This window comes from Strix uralensis, chromosome 6, assembly GCF_047716275.1.
Source record: "Strix uralensis isolate ZFMK-TIS-50842 chromosome 6, bStrUra1, whole genome shotgun sequence".
Lineage (NCBI taxonomy): Eukaryota > Metazoa > Chordata > Aves > Strigiformes > Strigidae > Strix > Strix uralensis.
Window position 1 is genome coordinate 26251475 of NC_133977.1, and position 19812 is coordinate 26271286.

A 19812-nucleotide genomic window follows, 5' to 3' on the forward strand; every position below is an offset into this window, starting at 1 on the left:
AATAATGGAACAGCCCCTGACTTCAGCTCCAGGATTTGGGCTGACCCTCCTCTGTGAGGTGTTAACTTCTCCCTCTATCTGAATGCAGTTAACTCTTTTTTTTTTTTTTTTTTTTTTTTTTTTAAGATGGGGCAGGATGTAGCTGAGGGGAGAGCTATGATATTTAAAGTAATGGCTCTGAGATAAAAGTAGTACTTGGTGTTACAGAGACAGCAGAGAAACCTGAGGGCTCAATCTGTGTCTATCAGTGCCTGGTGCTGAATGGATTACTGCTTGATCGAAACTAACTCCTGCAGAGCCACTTGGGTACCTCAGAATTACCTCCTTCCTTCAGAATGCCTTTTTATTAACCTAGGCAGAGTACCAGAGACTTTCTTATTTCCTTTCTGCTGCATCTAATAAACCTTCCCAAATCTGAATGCCCTATAGAGGCACCTGAACATTCCTGCAGGAGCTGCTGACCTGATTAGAATTGGGCTGAATCCCAACCAGCTTGTGTAATGAAGTGGGGTTTTTGTATGGGTTTCACACCTTACAAAGTTTCCTTCATAAGGAGCTACATTTTTTCCACAACTGAGGTGGCCCTGCAAACAGGGCCCAGTTTCCTTGCTATCACACGTGTGCTAGTAAGTTCAGCTGGCCCAAAGCCAAGCAAGCCTGAACAGAGCCAGCTCCATTTTTATGGCTATGACTTGGTTAACTTGCAGCCTATATAAACCATCCTAATTAGTTACAATTTTTTGTTCCTAATTTCTGTTCATACTTGTTTCATCTGTTTCCATGGAGGTCTGCATTACATTAACTTGGAATTCCAGCCTCAGTGAAATGGAGGGGACTCTCTTAATTGCATTTTACCAAATGTTTACCACCTTTACCAAGGGATGAAGTCACTGTGTGGACTTTCTAAAAGCTATGTATCACTTCCTTAGTAGAAGCACATTTCTTCTCGTGGGTTAAGTTCTTCCTGAGTAATGATAGGAATATGCATTACAGAGATGATGGTCAAAATAAAAGGGAGTAATTTCATGTTGGCAAAATAACCAAGAAACTGCCAGCACTGTTTCTGAAGCCTCACAATATGTAGAAATATTAGAAATAAATAGAAATTTAGTTCTGAAACCACATCAGTGCAGACTGGCTTCCTGAATCACTTGTGTGAAGACAGTCAGATTTCCCTAGTGACATGGAGCGCTAGTTTGGCTTTCCTAGCAGTAGTCTGGTTTAACCTTTAAATAAAATTTCCCTTGTTCAGTCTCCACCTTTCTTTAGGTTCTTCAAAGACAAAGTTACATGATATTTTCTCCAGCAGAAAGGCCAACTGAGAATGTTCTAGTTCTGTGTTTCCAACTTCTGTTGCCAGTTGTTGCAAACTCATTTTCAGTGATGTAACAATTTGAGCACTCTAGAGTGCATACAAGACCATGGAACTTGCCTGTATTAAAAAAAACCAAAAAAACAAAAAACAACAACAAAAAAAGAGTTTAACTCTGATCAGTGATCTGCTTTACAGTCATTTCCACAAACATTCGTTGAATTGTAGGAAACACTGTCGAATTACAGAGTTATTGGCCATTTGCAGGAAGAGTGGGAGCTCCATAAACCACTTTTGCTGTTAGAGAAATAGAGAAATAAATGTTCATGAGTCTTTCAAATCAGAACCTTGTAATATATGCCACTGGCTGCATATGCAGATAGATTAAAGAGATGTTTGTGAGAAATTTAAAACAAAATCTTAATTTTCCTTATCGTATAGGAATATAAATCGTATATGCATGTAAATATGATCTGACTAAAAAGCGCATAATACCTGTCTGAATCTTCATCAGCTTCCTCCACTACAAAAGAGAGATGATTGGTAGTGCTCCCACCATCTGTTTGTTCTTTTCAATGACACATCCATAAAGTAATATAAATCTTTTAATTGGACAGGAATAGGGAGGAAATCTCTGTGTTGCTATAAAATGGAAGCATATTTTGATCAGTACAGGCCTTTCTAGAATGTCTGAAAGGCTTCTGACATGTTATGTATCTTGTCATAAACAAACAGTATGTAGTTTGTCAGATAGAGTTATGGATATAAGATATGATTGAGTTAAACTGTGATATGTTCTTACCACTGGTTATTAAAAATATCTCCCTGAAATTCTTTATACCATCAGATTGGTTTTGCAAAAATAGAAATTTTTTTATATTACAGGATATGTAAAACTACTTGACACATCAAGACTGCAGCAAAGATTCCAAAGTCCATTAAATATATACAGCTTCCATCCATGCCTTTCTTCAGCACTACAAATTTCCTAATAAATTAGGGCTCAAACAAACTGACGGCTTCTCTTCAACAGTGACACAAATTATACATTTGAAAAAAAATTAATCATTTAGGGGTCCTTTTTTTTATTTTCCAGATTTTTCACTTATCATTATCGATGAGTGTCATCACACTCAAAAGGAAGGTGTCTACAACAATATAATGCGACGTTACTTAAAAGAAAAGATGAAGAACAGGAAGCTGGCAAAAGAAAACAAACCACTGATCCCGCAGCCTCAGATTCTGGGACTTACAGCCTCACCTGGTGTAGGCGGTGCAACATCCTACTCAAAAGCTGAAGAACATATTCTGAAAGTAAATAGCCCTCACACTTGCAAACCGTCAAAGGGATATTGCCTTGTTCAAGTGAAACTTTTAAAGTCAGTGTTAAGCTCCAAATAGATAATCTGATTTATTTTTTTCATGTTCACCTCACAGCAATTCGGCAATTCAGCAAATTGACCCACTACAAATTCCTGGAAATCCATGTACAAATAAATGTAACTTCACAGGAAAGCAGTGTTACTGAAAAGGGAAGTAAAAAGATTGCCTCACTTGAAAAAAAATTCTCAAAATGGGAGGCAAGAAATCCAGAAAATAGTGAGGTTTTATACTTAATAAAAATCTTATTTTTTCATTGATGGATTAGAATTTACTGTGTATTCCTAAATCCTAGAGAGATCACGGTATTTTATATCTGTATTTCTAGAGTGACTAAGCAGGGCTTTTGTGTGGATTCAAGAAAGTGAAAAACAAAGTTGAATACTTAAACAAGAAGAAACCACTTGTGAGATACAGGTAGCATACAAATGTTTTTCTTTACAGCAGTTAAAGTTACTCTTTGAGAGGGGAGTATTGTGTAGTTGCATAAATACCTGACTAGAGATAATTGGTTAAATTCTATACTCAAAATCCTCTATTTTACTTGAAATTTAATGGATTTACATTAGTAATACAAAAGTAGAATTTAGCCCAGTACTCCTGTGAAAATTGACTAGCAAATTGCACAAGAACAGAATGTAATCTTGAATAGGTGAGGCCTGCAAGAAGCTTTTGTGATGTACTGAAGTAGATAGAATTGCAGAATACTTTGAGACAAAAATGTTCTGGCAATGGAAAAAGAGAATTCCTTTTCATCAGCTCTGAAATCTTAATGATAGGATGCTGGGTTTTGTATCTAAAGAAACATAATCTGAATATGCAAGCTCAAATAGATAACTACTGCTGAAGACATTAAAACGGTTGCCTGTCAGACTTCCTTTCCTGTTTTCTCTGCTTATAAAAATTTCTTAAACTTTCCCCTTATTACTGTAGACATAGTGATAGAAATGTACATATTCTGTTCTCGGAAGAGAACAAAAGCAGAAAAGTCCAGTTCAGTTGTGCAGGTAGCGCAGAAATTTTCTCTATCTCTTCCTGTTCCAAGAAAGATAATTTCGAGTTATTTTCTAGTCTCATGAGCAGCTCTTACCTTTATAATTACTCCTTAACATTTATTTTCTTCTATCTCAGTATTGATTTTGTTTATTTGTTTTGTGCTTCAAAATCTACTCTTCCAAAGTACTGATGGTATATTTTCCTTTTCAAAATACCTCTTTTGCACCCTGATGTACAAGTTTTTTCCTGTGTGCAAAGGATCACTTCTGGCCTAAAAAGTAACTTGTTCAGCTTATCTCAAATGGTTTTCAGAGACTTGGCCTTTCTTATGCTGACAGTGTCTGTATCCAATTTTTGTAGGAAGAAAATAAAGTTACATAAAATGCAATATCTTAATGAGAACTCTGTTGCATTAATTCAGTTTTCATGTGGAATAACTCATTAAATATTAAAAGAAGTAACATTTTGTTTTCTCTCAGATCTGTGCCAATCTTGATGCATGTAGAATCATGACTGTTGAAGAGCATGCCTCCCAGCTGAAGAATCAGGTGAAGGAACCATATAAGAAGACTGTGATTGCAGATGACAAGAGAAGGGTATGATTTTTCAAACAAATCAGTGTTAAAGTTATATTGCCCTTTAAAAGTGTGTTGTACAATATCAAAAACTTTTGGCTAATGCTCTTTTTCTGTAGACTTACTGTGATCCATAGTGCTAATTTGACTATGTGTGTATTAATCTGCTACTTTGTATGGAAAAGTATCAGTAAAGTCAAATAGAACTAAATTTTTACTTACGTGGTTACATTTTTGAGGTATCTGGTCAAAAGACCTTCTGAACCACAGTTGAAATGTTTGCATTGGAGTAACATTATATTCACTTAAATATGTTATTTCACAGTAATTTTTGTAATATTTATTTCCATAACTCTAAATGCACTTAGCAACCTTACTTGTTTTTTAATTTAAGGTTTAACGTTTTGAAAAATTACTCAGTGTGGTACTAGCCAATGCTTTTGTTACCAGAAGATGCTTACTTACTTTGGTAATGAATTTATTTCTAGGATCCATTTAGAGAGAGAATTACTGAGATCATGACAGGCATTCAAAACTATTGCCAGCTCCATCCAAAGTCTGAGTTTGGAACTCAGCCATATGAACAGTGGGTGATCAGAGAAGAGAGGAAAGGTAACTGCATAGCAAAAATATCCCAGCTTCGGATTTCTTCAGGTCATTCTATACACAGGCTTGGTTTTGTATTTTTTTGTTCACTTTTAGCTGCAAAAGAAGAAAAACGCAAGGAACGTGTCTGTGCAGAGCACTTGAAGAAATACAATGATGCTCTCCAGATAAATGACACCATCCGAATGGTGGATGCGTACAATCACCTAAATAACTTTTATAAGGAGGAGAAAAGTAAGAAGATGGTAAGGAGTGATGATGACGATGATGATGAACCAGCAGTATCAAAACAGGATGAAACAGATGAATTTCTAATAGGTTTATTTCATGGTAAGTTTGAAATACATCGTGATCCTTAATATTTGAAAACCATAGATTATGCACTAACATGACTTACATGAGCCTATTAATTATTACATCCTAGAGACTGCTGTGTTGTTTATAATGAAGTTCAAAGAACCTGATAGTGAAAAATAAATTATATTCCGATTTGTTTTGATTTCACCACTGAAGGTGCCAGGAGTAATGGAAGAAAACCTAAAATTTCTCTTTCCAACTTTTAAGAGTTCATCTTTGGGTGATAAACTCACTGCAGCCCTTAGTGTAGGTTTAACTAAGGGGAACAATTGTGGGAGCTTGTTACATCTACCTACTTTTTGTATATATCTGTGTATGTTTGATTACATTCTAAAATATGAATAAGGCTGTAGTCAGAAAGCCACTGCCTAAGTGTTGTAGTAGCTTGTGATACATTGACTACCATTGCAGTGGACAAGGTGCAGTGCCATAATCTGCATGGGGTGATGACAGCAGAGTGACTTTAATATCTTAACACACAAGGTCCCCACCTTAAAAGTGTTATTATTGTGTTTGCATGATTATCTGACGATGATATAGGCTTTTAAATATTAGAAGTTATTTAAAAAATTGAAACACATGAGGAATCCTCCCTGATCACGGTCAATAGTGCCTGTCGAAGAGACTCAATTCATTTAACATTTCACTGAGTGTACTGAAATGTCTTTAAAAGCTGCAGTGCTGATAACAATGTGCCCGTCCTGTTGTCTGTTACATTGCATGTTTCTAGTGAGGATTCCTACTTTAATTAATGTCCCAAGGACAAATTATGTCTGAATTTATAAAAACATTATCAGCTCTAAGGGCTGTGCATATTAATCTGTTTCTCCTTGCAAGACTTCTTCCACTATTTTAAAACTGTTTTGCAAATATTATAAGCTGTGATTTAGCTCTTTAATACAGTGCACTTAACTCTGTACCACTTCTGGTGTGTAGGCAGGGTTTTTTTTCTTTTGATTATTCTCACCATGAAATATAGGCAAAGTGTATGGTAAAAAGTTAACGGTGATTTATTTTGATTGATCAGTGTGTTTTTAATGAATGTAAACTCACTTGAAAAATAATTGGTATGCTGCAGCTCTTCAAACTGGTTGTAAATTAGCCATTCTGGGAGAATTATATAGAAAACTGCTCTTTGCTTTGATTTTTTTTTTCTAGAGCTGTTATTTTACATGGTTACTTTTTCTTAATCTACATCTGCTATTTTTAAAGCAAAAAAGAAACAGCTGAAAGAGTTGGCTAGAAAACCAGAATATGAAAATGAGAAGCTAATACAGTTGCGAAACACTTTAATGGAGGAGTTCACGAAGACTGAAGAACCTAGAGGAATTATTTTCACAAAGACTCGGCTAAGTGCCTTTGCTCTATTCCAGTGGATTAAGGATAACCCAAAATTTGAAGAAGTGGGAATTAAGGCCCATTATCTTATCGGTGCTGGACATAACAGTGAAATTAAACCCATGACTCAGGTACAGAACCATGCGCTACAGCATTAAAATCTTGTACATGATTTGAGAAAACAGCTTGTTTTCGTACTAGAACAACAGACTGAAGTTTGGAGCCCCTTCATAAACTGCAGGATGGGTGAATAACAATGTCAGAATAACTTTATTTCCATAGGAAACAAGATTTTTTGGTTTTGGATTTGGAGTAACAGGAAGCCATTTCCTAGAGGAGTGTATAGTCAAAAGGGACACAGGTTGTAGTGAGGCACAGGAAGAAAAAGTGAACAAAAACGCCATAGCAAAAATATGATAGTTAAACAAGTTTATACTTATTAGGACAACAGTAATTCAAACTATATTTTAGTTGCTGAATTGAAAAATAAAATTATAGTGTTTATTATGCCTGTCTTTTTCTGATATCATTGCTTAATCAACTTACACCAATTTATATGCATGCCTCACACTGACGCATAATCATTGAAAGAGAATTTGCCAAAATTAGCAATGAAAATATCACAATTGATCACTCAACAGTCCATCTCATACCACTGTGTTGACTTCATAAACAACATTTCTTTGATGATTTGTACCTCCAAATTAAACATTTTCAAAACAAAGTACTTCAGTATCCTAAAACCTCTATTCTGTTCTGCCTTTTACTCCCCATAAAATTGCCACCTCAGCATTTAAGCAAAAATGGTGTGGTTTACTGCTGGGCAGAGTCCATTTCCTTCAGCTGTGGTCAGTTTCAAAAAAAAAGTTAGGAATTGTTCTCTCAAAGTTGCTTTTTTTCTGTGAAAATTCGGTATTTAATCTGTGTACCACATTGCACGAACAAAACAATAGCCTCTACATTTTGAAATTGAATGTAACAGATGGGAAGTTTTTGTCCTTCTGCTCAAGCTTGTTTGAAATACCCAGCTAATTCAGAAGTCCATCCATGCATGTTTTGGATGCTTTATTTTTTAAGTATATCATTGCTGTGCTTTTGGTGCTCCCCAGATCACCAAAATTATGGTTCCCATTTATTATGGGAAATTTTAAATGCGTTGGAACTTGACTTGGAAGTGCTGAAGTCTATACTATGAGCTGAAATTACAGAAGTGGTAGAAATCCAGAACCTCTGAATAACTGCTTAAAGAATCTGAAGATGATAGAACAACTATATTATCAAAATTCCTGGTGCCTGTGAAATGGTCTACAAAGTTCCAAGCTCAGTTACCTTTAAAAGACTGGTTTCTTGGTTTCTGCTCCCTCCTCCCTCAAAAAAGGTGCTGAACACCTATTATATTCAATAGCAACTCCTTGTTTGTGATCTTGACAAATGCTTAAATGCAGTTGTTGAAGCCACTTGATGTTTGGCACTCCACTCTGAAATTATTGGACTGTAATTCCTTAAACCTCTTAATTAGAAGAAACTGATGACAGAAACTAATACTGAAAGTTAATATTCTGAATTTTTTTTAATTTACAGAATGAGCAAAGGGAAGTTATTGATAAATTCCGAGGTGGAAATGTAAATTTACTTATTGCTACTACTGTAGCTGAGGAAGGCCTAGACATCAAAGAGTGTAACATCGTTATTAGCTATGGCCTCATCACCAATGAAATTGCTATGGTGCAGGTAAGAGTTTACTGCATACATAACTTTTATTTTTTAAAGTGCTTTTCTGTTTGGAATATGCAAACGGTGAATCATATACCTGGGGTTTGGAGATAATTTTGAAATACCTGCGTGCTAAAAGAGAAAATGCTCTTGCGACAAGGTTCATTGCCAGTTGCCATCCTCAGTTTGCATGCAATATAAAGTTTGCCTCCCATGTGTAATGGTGTAACATCCATTTAAAGCTCTACACAAACAGTAAACTTTTAATAGAAAAGGTATGAGAATATGATCAGCAGACTGGTTGATATAAAAGACATTTGTACCACCAGCAGCTAGAAGGAGATAATCTCACATCAGAATACCAGTTTGTCCATGTTCTCACCTAATTTGTGAACACAAGTATTTATATATTTAATATTTAAATGCATGCTTATTTTTTGGTGACAAAATACAGTTTCTGCTTTGCAAAACTTTGGGCTAATCACAAATCTGAGTACTATTTTCACAGGTATCTTTGATGCAGAAAAGGTATGTGTTACTTACTGATTCTTTATCTGCCTGAGTTAAGTGGAAAAAAATGCTCTGTAGGGACACTGTGTAAGGAACAGTACATGTCTTCCATTACAAAACTAGGAAAAAATGTCGTGCAGTGTTGTAGGAAACATTGTGCTGTTTATGTTGTATTCCTTGAAAATTGTAGGCTCGTGGTCGAGCTCGAGCTGATGAGAGCACCTATGCACTTGTGGCTTCAAGTGGCTCAGGAGCTGTTGAACGTGAAGATGTTAATATTTTCCGTGAGAAAATGATGTATAAGGCCATTCAGCGTGTCCAGAAGATGCCACAGGAAGAGTATTTAAAGAAGGTATTTACTGCAACTCTGCACTTTCCATTTAAATAACTGATGTACGTTGTAAGAAATACTTTCTATTTGAAATGTACTTAGGGGAGGAAAACTTAAAATAATATTAGCTACTACATATGACCTTGAATCCTTCTGCCAATATTTGTTTTATAATCTATGTTTTCTGGGCCTTTAGAAAAGTCTGCATTTCTGTTGGTAAGGGGGGCAACACAAATTGGGAAAATTGACTAGAAGTCATGTTGTCAGTGAACTTGGTAAAATAACTGAAAAAGAAAACTAAACTGTCATTCCACCAGAATATTACAGTGCTCTTACTGATCTGTTTCTAGATTGATAATTTCCAGTGGCAAAGTATAGTAGAAAAACAAATGAAGGCAAAGAGAGATCAGTGCAAGCCATACAAGAAAAATCCTTCACTAATAACATTCTTATGCAAAAATTGCCACAAGCTGATATGTTCTGGAGAAGACATACAAGTTATTGAAAAGATGCATCATGTCAGTGTGAAAAAAGACTTCCAGTAAGTGTTTATGAACTACTTTTATCTCTTTCAGGCAGAAACAAATTTTCTTTTCAGCAGGACTGTACAGGGCCTGTAACCCTCTAGGCCCTCTGAGGAAAAATAAAGATTATTCCAATATTGTCAAGTCTTAGGCTTTATGGAGTTTACAGTTTATGAGTTTGAAGGCAAGGTTGGTTCTTACCCCTGATTTCAAGGTGTTTGGAGTTTGAAACTTTGGAAAAGATACAGCTTCTGTGGTAATATTAACTAGGTCACTTGTTACATAATATGGTATGTATTCCACAGTGTAACTGTAACCAAAGATGAATACCAGTTACCCACATACTTACACCAGTAACAGACCCATGATAAGAGTTTGACTATGACCAGTGACTCAAACAACATTATTGGCCATGAGCTGTGGATTGACAATTGTATATTTAGAGGATGTTCATACTGGTGGCACACCCCTTTTAGTTCTGCCAGTGTTCTTGCTCCTTCTTATCTCCGTTGCAAGATATGCCATCTAGTTTGGGAAACATTTATGTTAAACTGTGTTTAACTTCTCAGTGCCATGATGGCAGGAGGTGACTTTCTCTTCCCACTTGTAATAGAAATTAAGAGTCCAAGAAAATATTTAAATTCAAGTTCAATTGCATTTGCTTACTACAGTGAATTTGTAACGTGTATTGTCCCTAACAGATCAGTCCTGCTTTGCTAATTATATAACAGACACCATCCTGTCAAGTTATTGCCCTCCAAAGTTCTCATTTCTTTGAGACATCACTGGTATAATTTATAAAGACTTTTTGAAGAGTTATGAGAAATTAGTACCCATATGTTGAAAAAATTAAAGTTGAGCTGCAGCCCTGAACATTAAACTGCTTTTACTGTGAAATTGTCTTGTCAGCATAATGTTATCAGTCAATTCAAACTACAAGGTAAGAATTCTTACAGCCCCTCTACACAGGCTAATAGTAACCCTCAACATAAGTACTCCCTAAACTAAACAATGTAAGAATGTGCACATACTCTGCAGCTCTGAATAGTCAGAACCAAATTATTCTGTTAAGGGGTAAGGTTGGACTACAGGGAATAAAAAGAAAACCTCTAACTTTCAGGTATCATTTCTTTGTCAGCTCCATGGCACCTGAAAAAAACAGGTAAAAAAACATTATCCCTTATAATAACAGGGAGTCTGCTGCTCCTACTTTAAGGTGTGTGAGGGAGGATGCAGCTCCTGAAATGCTATGAGAGGGGGCATGGAGTACACTTGTATTTCACCATTACTTAGGAGCATGAAATATGACCTTGCATTTTCTCCAACTCTTGAATGTGCACAATTCATATCTGACTTCAGCAATTGTAGTCACTGTGTGTTTAAGTCTGTATGTAACACTGAATGACCAGTGTATTCTGATGCATGCTGTCTTGACTGTTTTTCAGAAGTCTTTACCATACAAGAGAAAATAAGACACTGCAAGATAAACATGCCGATTATCAGACAAATGGAGAAATTATATGTAAAGATTGTGGACAAGTGAGGAAAAATTTATTTCCACATTTTTATGTTGTTTTTGTCTGTATTTATTTCTGTCTAATGATCTTGTCTATTTTATCTGAAACATAATTTTCTTACACTTGCAGGCTTGGGGAAATATGATGGTTCACCGAGGTCTTGACCTGCCTTGTCTAAAGATTAGAAATTTTGTGGTTGTGTTTGAAGACAAGAAAACAACAAAGCAAATTTTTAAGAAATGGGGAGAACTGCCCATCATGTTCCCTAGTTTTGATTATGCAGCTCATTGTCCTTCAAGTGATGAAGACTAAGGACTTAGAATGAAAATAAAAGCCCTTTTCAACTTTTCTCTGACTGCTGATTTAGAAGCTTCTGTGTCCCATAGAGTGCTGCATCATAAACACTGTGAAACCTCCTGGGCAGAAGGAAACTGTCTTGAAGAGGAAACAAACCCAAGGAAGGAGAAAGACAAAGTCATATGGCTGCAGTCTGCACACAGATTTGCAGTGGTACTCCAGCACAAAGAAGATGACTAAATACATTGCAGTCATGTGTATCCATGGAACAAATTCCCAGCTCTACTCACTACAGTCCATCATGGGGTGACAACACCGTCAAAAGTGTGTTAGGTGACCTATGGTCAAGCACAGAACATAGGACAGACATCTTGAAACATGCCATGATGACTATTTTCTGTTTTACTTCCTACTATAACCCTTTTGAAGATACAGTGTCTCAACAGAGGAGCCATGTAAAGAGAACAGATCAGCTGAGTGTTATTTCTGAATCATTGTTGCTTTGTCAGTGTTTTCATGACTGAGTTCTTCCCCTCTTATCTTTAGCTGTAAGCTCATACATTTTGACAGACTAAAATTAAGTTTCCATTAAAAGATATTTCAAAAAATCAAGCCCTTAACCTGACTTGAAATTGATTATTTTAATGTCCAAGAAACACAATGCCAAGTGACTTCCTGTGTGTTAGTTTCATAGGATTGTTAAACTGGCTATATAATGAGGTATGTATTTTTTTAATAAATTACTACAACAATTAACCTTTGCAAACTGTGATATTGTTTATTCTCTTTCACTATAAGTATTTTGACAATAATAATACCACCCTAGAAATTTAAAGGATAGTGGTATTCTGACAGTAAAAATAGCATAATGTGTCTCCATATTTATCTCATTGACAGATTTTTTTTCCCCTCTATTTGCAAGTAAGATATTAGAGAGTGGAAAGAAGGTCTGTTTGTTGTTATAACAGTCAGCTTTGCAAATTCAGGATAAAGTAGTGTGTTTACTGGCATGGACATGTAAACATTTCAGTAGCCCCAGGTAAAATTTCTAAGTTACAACATAGCTGAAAAGTATATCCCAGCAAAAAAGAATCTTATTATGGCTAGATCTGTAATTGCTCTACATCTTTAAAAGGAATATAAATACTGTGCACATTTTTTTTAAATCTCATCTGATTTCAGGTTTGCGTCAGGACCAGATTTGGCTTTTTTTTTTTCTTCACATTTCTGGCCTTTCTTCAGAGGGAGGGGAAAACTAATTTCTGACTGACAAAGAGCAGCATGTTTCAGATATCCCCAAACTGATACAGGCCATTTTGGGATTAGCTACTTACTTATAAACAAATTAAAGCATTATGAAATAAATATGCACACTGATGAGTTTTCACTATAGCAGTCTTGTAGATTAGAATGTGCTTAAACTACATGAATTGTAGTTTATTTATAGATTGAAATTATTCCACAACGGTGATTTATACCAATAAACTACTACCTTAGGACTGTAAAAAAAAAAAAATCAGGTGTATTGAGAGTTAAGAGATTATAATATATGCAAAGATATTTCAAGACACAGCAATTCCACAGGTATTTTTGAATAATACAACTAAAACAGGAAAGGTCACTGGGAGATAGGGCATGCAAATGGCTTGTAGTGTATGTATTTTCTATTTGTGTATATCTTTATATAATGCTATTCTTACCTTTATGTATTGTGCAGGACAGAACAAATATGAAATCTTCACCACTTTCTTTATTCAGCATTAGATACTTCATTAGCTGAAAAAACTAAACTATTCCCCTCATCTATAGTTCTTAGAAACTCTAAGTTACTCTTTTTCTTGTAGTATTTTGCTTAATACAGAAGCTTTTAGCTACTTCTAGAATCTGCTGATTTAGCATTAAGTGCAGGACAAATTTTATACTTGTTACACATTGATCTGAGAATCTGACTTTAAAAATGTTGGAGATTGATCACACGATTGTAATTTAAGATGTATTTTGTTCATGCGCTCAGTATCTGATGAGATGCTATGAAATATACTAAAAATGAATTATTTGAATAGTCTTTCTGGGTAAATAAACATCATCCAGAACATCTCTGGATTTCTGTATTAATGAGTTGTTACAATTATGTAAATGTAACATAATACACTGTACATAGCATTTTCAAGTGTCTGAAATAATTTATTCAGTACTTTAAAGGAGTATAAAACCCTGGTAGAAAAATTATATCATTACACAGATTACTGCTGGGTCCTCAATCAAATAATTTTCCATGCTGAGTAAATTTTCTGAAATCCGAGCTTTTGATACTTCCCTTTATTGAAGCAACAAGAGTCTCTGCAGCTGGATTTCTTTGTTCTCTTATAGTTGAGTTCAACAGGGCCGTATCACAAACACGTGTGAGCTTCTTGTAGTTCACCTGTGTGCTGCTGTTATACTCCCAGTTCCTAGCGTGACTCAGCCACATTGTCACCAAAGCTTAAAGAGTGTTTGCACAATCTCACTTCAGCATAATGTGTAATGAACCTCAAATAAATCCTGCTGGTGTATAGGATAAGGAATTTCCACTTCAAGCTATTGTCTCTGAATGGGGTTGTAAAACGTGCCTATATTGTTCATCCAGGAAGTGTGAAGTTGTAAAAAACAAGCTAAATTGCCATATTTTATCTGCTAGTTACTTCTGCATTTATTGCCTTTATGGACCCAAAGCCCTCCAGGGAGTGTGACAAATCCTGATTATATTTTCTACTTACAGCTTTTATTTGTTCACAAATGTGGAAAGAATAAAAACTATTAGTCACTGGGGATTTGTCTAGCTATGTGTGTGCCTACTTAAGAACTGGTTCAGCTTTAGTTACATTTTCATTATTCTATCTATTTTTGGTCTGATGTCATGCACAACCTACTCTGTAAATCTACATTTCCTCATCTGGGAAGCGTAAATAGAGTAGTTGCATAACTGGTTGGATAGTTGCTGTATAAACTGAATATGTTTTCCGTTCCATTTTGTCCATTTCTCCAACAGATTCACCCTCTTTCTAGTTTGCTTACATTTTTATTTCTATCTTACATTATGGGGTTCTGATGTCGCAGAAGTTAGGAAGAGCTTTGGCTGTTGAAAGAATTACTGTTTTGCTTCTCCACTGGTACTAATACAAACAGTCCAGAGAAGGGAGTTCAGGTGTTAAGAGCAATAGATCTACAAAGCTTGTAAAGATTGTTCTCTACCAGGTAGATTTTATTTTGCTTCTAATGCTGCAACCTTTGAATCTTAATACAGCACATGTCTAAATAATTAGACTTCCAAAATAGAAAAATATATAGTATGCAGCATATAGTCTTTTTGCAGTCTTTTATATCATGTGAGTTTGAATCATTTCCTTTGAGGCGTTCTTTAAATTAGAGGAAGCTGCATATTTGGAAATTAAAACTAGCCTCATCAAAACCTGCATTTGCAAATTTTTGATGGTCTGGTTGTCAGAAATAAACAATGTTGGTAGGAAAAAAATGATTAAACTGTGTTATTGAAAATATATATGGCATTAACCACAGAATGCTAGGAAATAATGTGAAGAAGCAGCACGAGTTATATGGGGAGAAAATTATTTTGTCACAATCCTTTTCTGTTTTGGAAATTTTGAGTAGCTGTGGTTTCTCTTGTTAGGAAACGCTATTGTTTTTGAGCTCAGTTCTGCCCTTCACATAGAGTGTATCAGGGACAATGTATTTAGTGTTCTCAGCCTTTTTTTCCTGCATGGTTTGTGTCAACAGGATGGATCTTATTCAGAAATTTTATCTTGTATAACTTGTACTTTACTGTTGTGACAAGAACTGGGAGAGAACTGAGCTTAGGGGAAAATAAGGCATTTCATATCCCTGTTTTTCCAGACAATTAATTTGAATCTATTTTCAAAAATCCCCTCACCAAGACTAAGGTAAGGAATGTTGCCAAAACACTGCCCAGATGAGCTGCTGCTGCACCGAGGCTGTTGTAATGATTAGGGTTTAAATTCCAGCTGTTAGGCTAAGGTGGTAATGCATTGAGGTTTTTTTCTCTGTAAAACATTAGATCAAGTTCTGCTGGACAGTTTGGTGTGACAGGAAACCTACCTCATCTACTACATTTTCAATTTTTAAAGAAGCCAGAGGGGGTGATGCATCCAGCTACTACTGAATTTCAGTAAGATTTGGGTCTCAGTCCTTAACCTCCTCTGAAACCTCATAGGCCTGTGCCTAACTTCCACATGGAGGCACCATCATTCTGGACTCCTTTCCTCACCCTCTTATTTTTCCCTTTTGGGTGTTAAGCACAGGAGAGACATAAAAGATTAGTGCAGGGAGAAAGATGTGATTCAGCAGACTCCACGTGCAAAACCCAACCTGCAACTTCCAGTCACCGGTCTCTTAGGTTTCATGTCAAACCTAGTGAATGTTCTGTCAGTTTGTGGCCTTCTTTGGCAGTTGACAGTTACCACACGACAGCAAGAAGGAAGCTGAGATGGGCCTGGGGCTGCAGCTGGGCCTGCCCGCCCCAAGCAGGCCATGGAGGCCAAGCAGGAGAAGGCCCACTGCCAGGCGCTGCCGTCTCCTCTGGCGTGGGCACTGGCTGAAATGGCGGGGAAGCTGCAGGAAGTAAGTGGATGATAGGCTTTGTTTCATAGCTCAGTTCAGCTGCTGTCATCCTTGGTGCCTTTTTGTACGTAACACCAAACCTGAACCCATGGGTGTGGAGCAGAGCACTCTGCACAGGTTCTTGGTTGGTGTTTCCTTCCAGCACACTGGATGAATACTATAAAGGGTGTGAGACTTTTTTTTTTTTTTCCTTCCCCCTAATAACCCATCTGAAATGCCTGGCCCAGTCTCATGCTCAGCTTAATCATCTGAAAGAATGATTACTGGCTCTGTGGTAGGAGCACTGGAAGGATTTCCTTTTCGAGATCATCCTTCTGAGACCTGGCCATCGCCAATAAGCAGTTGTGTGTTGCAGGGTGTGTGGCGATGCACCACAGCGCATCCAACCTCACCGCATCCAACCTCACTGCCTGAGCCTGAAAGTTGGGGGGGGGAGGGTTGCTGGGAAAGAGCAGTGAAGAAAGGAGACGACGGTGCCGAGCGCTCCTGAGGGACCGGGGTACCTGCGGGACACGGGCTGTGCAGGGGCCGGTAACGGCGCTCCCTGCCCAGAAAACGTCGCCGCGTTTCGTTTGTCTCTTTTCAGCCGGATGGCGCCGCCAGGGGGCAGCGTGCCTGTTCCCCTCCGGCCGGTATTGCTGCCCCGCCCGGCCGTTATTGCTGCCCCGCGCTGTGGAGACCCGCCCCAGGGGAGAGCAGAGCAGGGCAGGGCCCGGCGCGGGCTGCCCCCGCGCTCCCCTCAGCGGCGGGGGGCAGACCGGTAGTAAGAATATTTGGGTAAAGTCAGTCTAACGAGCATGGCATTTTTTTACTTCCCCTTTCGAGTGTTTCTTCTTTCTGCTGAGGAATCTCTTATGTAACTTGACACTGCCGTCTCAAGTTTTCACTGTTTTCGACTGACCTCATTTCAGTGAGCTAAATAAAATACATGCAATTGGTGGTTTAAGCATTATTTCAGAATTTTCACTGGGCCTGTAGATAATTTATTTCTCTTAAACTCTCTTATATAGTCTATAGAAATTTACAGTTTTCTGAGAAAAGTAATTCTCCTGACATGTGGAATACATTAAATGATATCTGTTTCTGCTTCTTGTTTTGCATTCTTATGCCATCATTTATTATTTCAGAAAGTAAACATATACAAATTATATGTAAACAATAAAGGTATTGGATTTTCTTTTAATTCCTCTGTAAAAAGTAGAAATAAGGTCATGACTATGTCCTGAGAATGTGAAGATTGCCAAAATACACACTAGATACTTTCCAGAGAAAAACAGTACATATCAAGTAACCGTTGAGTCATAAAACCCCTAAGTTACTGTAAGCAGATGTTGGTTACAGCTCACATTGATGGGAAGTATATAATCACCACCCCTATAGCCACCCACTGTCCGTTTCTGGTCCAAGAACTTCCCCAAAAGTGTGTTTCTAATTTTATGGAAACCCTTTGAAATTTGGCAGAGTTTTCAAAAGTATGTAGGAAAAAAAAAAGTCTGCCAGAGGTTTGGCCTCCAACTGTGAAAACAGACACTGCCTTTTCAAACTCCTCTCCTAGATCCACTGACCAACACCCAGAAGAGAGAATTTACATTCTTTCAGAATACAGCAGGAAAATGAAGGTCTGTATGCTGCTGAATTCAGCTTTTGGTAACATTTACATCTGTTGTTTTAAACTGTCAGCTATTGCACAAGGCCAGGCTCTGATGTGAAAGTATTTGTTTTAAAGGAAAAGGAAAGGGAAATCTTTTCAAATGTAGTGCAGGGACATTTTTGCTTGTTGCTTGGACAGATTCGATCAGTTAGAAAGCGTGGGGGGATTTAATTCTTTACAAGCCATAGAAGTGTGCTTCAAGCAATATTAGAAATGTAATTACTGTTTGTTTCTGTCCTGCAGACCCGGATAAAAATCATATTTGGCGTGGTTATATGCCTTTTGTTTTCCTTACTACTTATGTGTATTATACTGCTTCCATCAAGAGGTAAGGCATTTGTAATCTAATGTAGTGTAAAACACAGTATCTTTGGCTACTATGGCTTCTAAAGTTCACAAAAGTTTGTCAAATCATCATCATTGTCCTGTCAGAATTGTTATGGCTTTATCACTTTACAGAAATGTCCTGACAGCTGAAATATCCTGAAGGTAGGATTGAAATGCCAGCAAATGTTGAAACAAGGAACTCCTTGAAGTGAAAAGCACCTGAATTAACTTTACTGTGCATGATATATAATGTTCTTAGACAGGACTGCAAAAATAATTCTCAGATCTCCTCATATTGTGTTACTTTTTGTGTTAGGGGTTAAGAGACTCTCACAAACTGTTAATAATTTCCTTTACCTTGGTGAACTTGTATGTTTTAAATTATTGTGTAATAATTTCAGAAATTCTCTATCCAATTAAAAGGTAAACATTTTGCTGTAGGTAAGGTATGATGAACTGTTTGTGAACATATTTTAGATTGCATTTGAAAATTGAAGTCAGTATTGTATAAAATAGGGATGCATAGTTTCCTTTAGTATTATTATGCCAGCTGTAGGTAAATAAACACAGCGTGGTCTGCTGAGTCCTCTGATAAAGTTTGAAGTGAGTGTGGTTTAAAATTTAAAGCCTGAGTGGCACTTACTTGGTGGTCATTTTTTTCTGAGTAGTGTAGTAAGGGCAATATAAGTATTTACATGGCCCTTTCACTATAGCAGATTAACTGAATGCCTCTAAAATAATTAAAATAGTAATAAAAAGCCTATATTCCAGTAACAGTATCTATTTAAAGGGATTTTTTTTTCTATCATTATTCTTTGTTCATGTGTTGGCAGGGTGACTGAGATGAAGAAATTAGTTTTGCATTTACAACTAAATGTTATAAAATCAGCTGTCTGCTTAAGTCTTGTGAAAATTAAGTCCTGTAGTTAATATGCAGGTTTTGTGAAAGGTGAAATCTCTTTCCTACCTGATATTTCTGTGGAATATGGTTATCATGGGTTGCTTCATTGAGAGAAGGGTTGGAGGTTGATTCTGTTACACAGCATGTGAATACGAGGTTAGAATATATCAAGGTGGGAGGCAGAGCTGGAAAGAGATACCACCTCAGCGTGATAGGTTTGACTTTTACTGTCAATGATGGGGTGCCAGATTTTTTGGCTAGCTTAAGAATGGTCAAATCTGATATCTCATTACTAGATAAATGTATGGTATTGAGTCAGACTTACTCATACCAAGTCTGCATGTTAAGACAGGACAGAATATTTTTATGAGATTTAAATAAAAAAGAACAGTGAGGAAACAAAGGAGACCAAGGATCAGTTTGGCAGCCTGAAGAAGTTGCTAAAGATCATGGAAGGTACTGTAGGAGGAAATGAATGTATTTTTCTCTTCTGAAGTTATCACATTCCAGCTCTCCGGTCTTATTCTGAGCTGATTCAGTACCCAAGTCATTACAAAGAACTCTTTTCATCTCTATAGTTTCTTGGAATAGCGACTTGGTAACCAGTCATATCAGATATCACATTTAAAACCAGTAGGATGATGAAGAATTTATCTTACTTTACAGAATGCTTTTGAAGGAGCGTTTCAGACAGTTGTGGAATACACAAGTATGTTGAACACACAATTATGTTAAACATGTCTGATTTTGGCTTCTCATTCTCAGGTGGAACTGCAAGTGCTGCAGTTATTTGTTTGAATGCCTAAACCTTTTCAAATTCTTAGTAGCCTACTGATCAGTTG

General features: G+C 36.8%; 2 protein-coding genes across 2 annotated transcripts in view; both read left to right on the forward strand.

The window, feature by feature from the left end:
- IFIH1 (interferon induced with helicase C domain 1) overlaps positions 1–12212 on the forward strand; it is a 25986-nt gene extending 13774 nt beyond the window's left edge. Inside the window, exons 7-16 of the mRNA XM_074873348.1 lie at positions 2409–2626; positions 4168–4284; positions 4752–4875; positions 4966–5199; positions 6439–6695; positions 8146–8295; positions 8978–9139; positions 9469–9659; positions 11088–11181; positions 11289–12212. Coding sequence (XP_074729449.1) covers positions 2409–2626; positions 4168–4284; positions 4752–4875; positions 4966–5199; positions 6439–6695; positions 8146–8295; positions 8978–9139; positions 9469–9659; positions 11088–11181; positions 11289–11471 — 1730 coding nt within the window. The 3' untranslated portion in view covers positions 11472–12212. The remainder of the gene's footprint in view (positions 1–2408; positions 2627–4167; positions 4285–4751; positions 4876–4965; positions 5200–6438; positions 6696–8145; positions 8296–8977; positions 9140–9468; positions 9660–11087; positions 11182–11288) is intronic.
- Positions 12213–17583: 5371 nt separating this feature from the next.
- FAP (fibroblast activation protein alpha) overlaps positions 17584–19812 on the forward strand; it is a 41253-nt gene continuing 39024 nt past the window's right edge. Inside the window, exons 1-2 of the mRNA XM_074872294.1 lie at positions 17584–17710; positions 17986–18070. Coding sequence (XP_074728395.1) covers positions 17705–17710; positions 17986–18070 — 91 coding nt within the window. The 5' untranslated portion in view covers positions 17584–17704. The remainder of the gene's footprint in view (positions 17711–17985; positions 18071–19812) is intronic.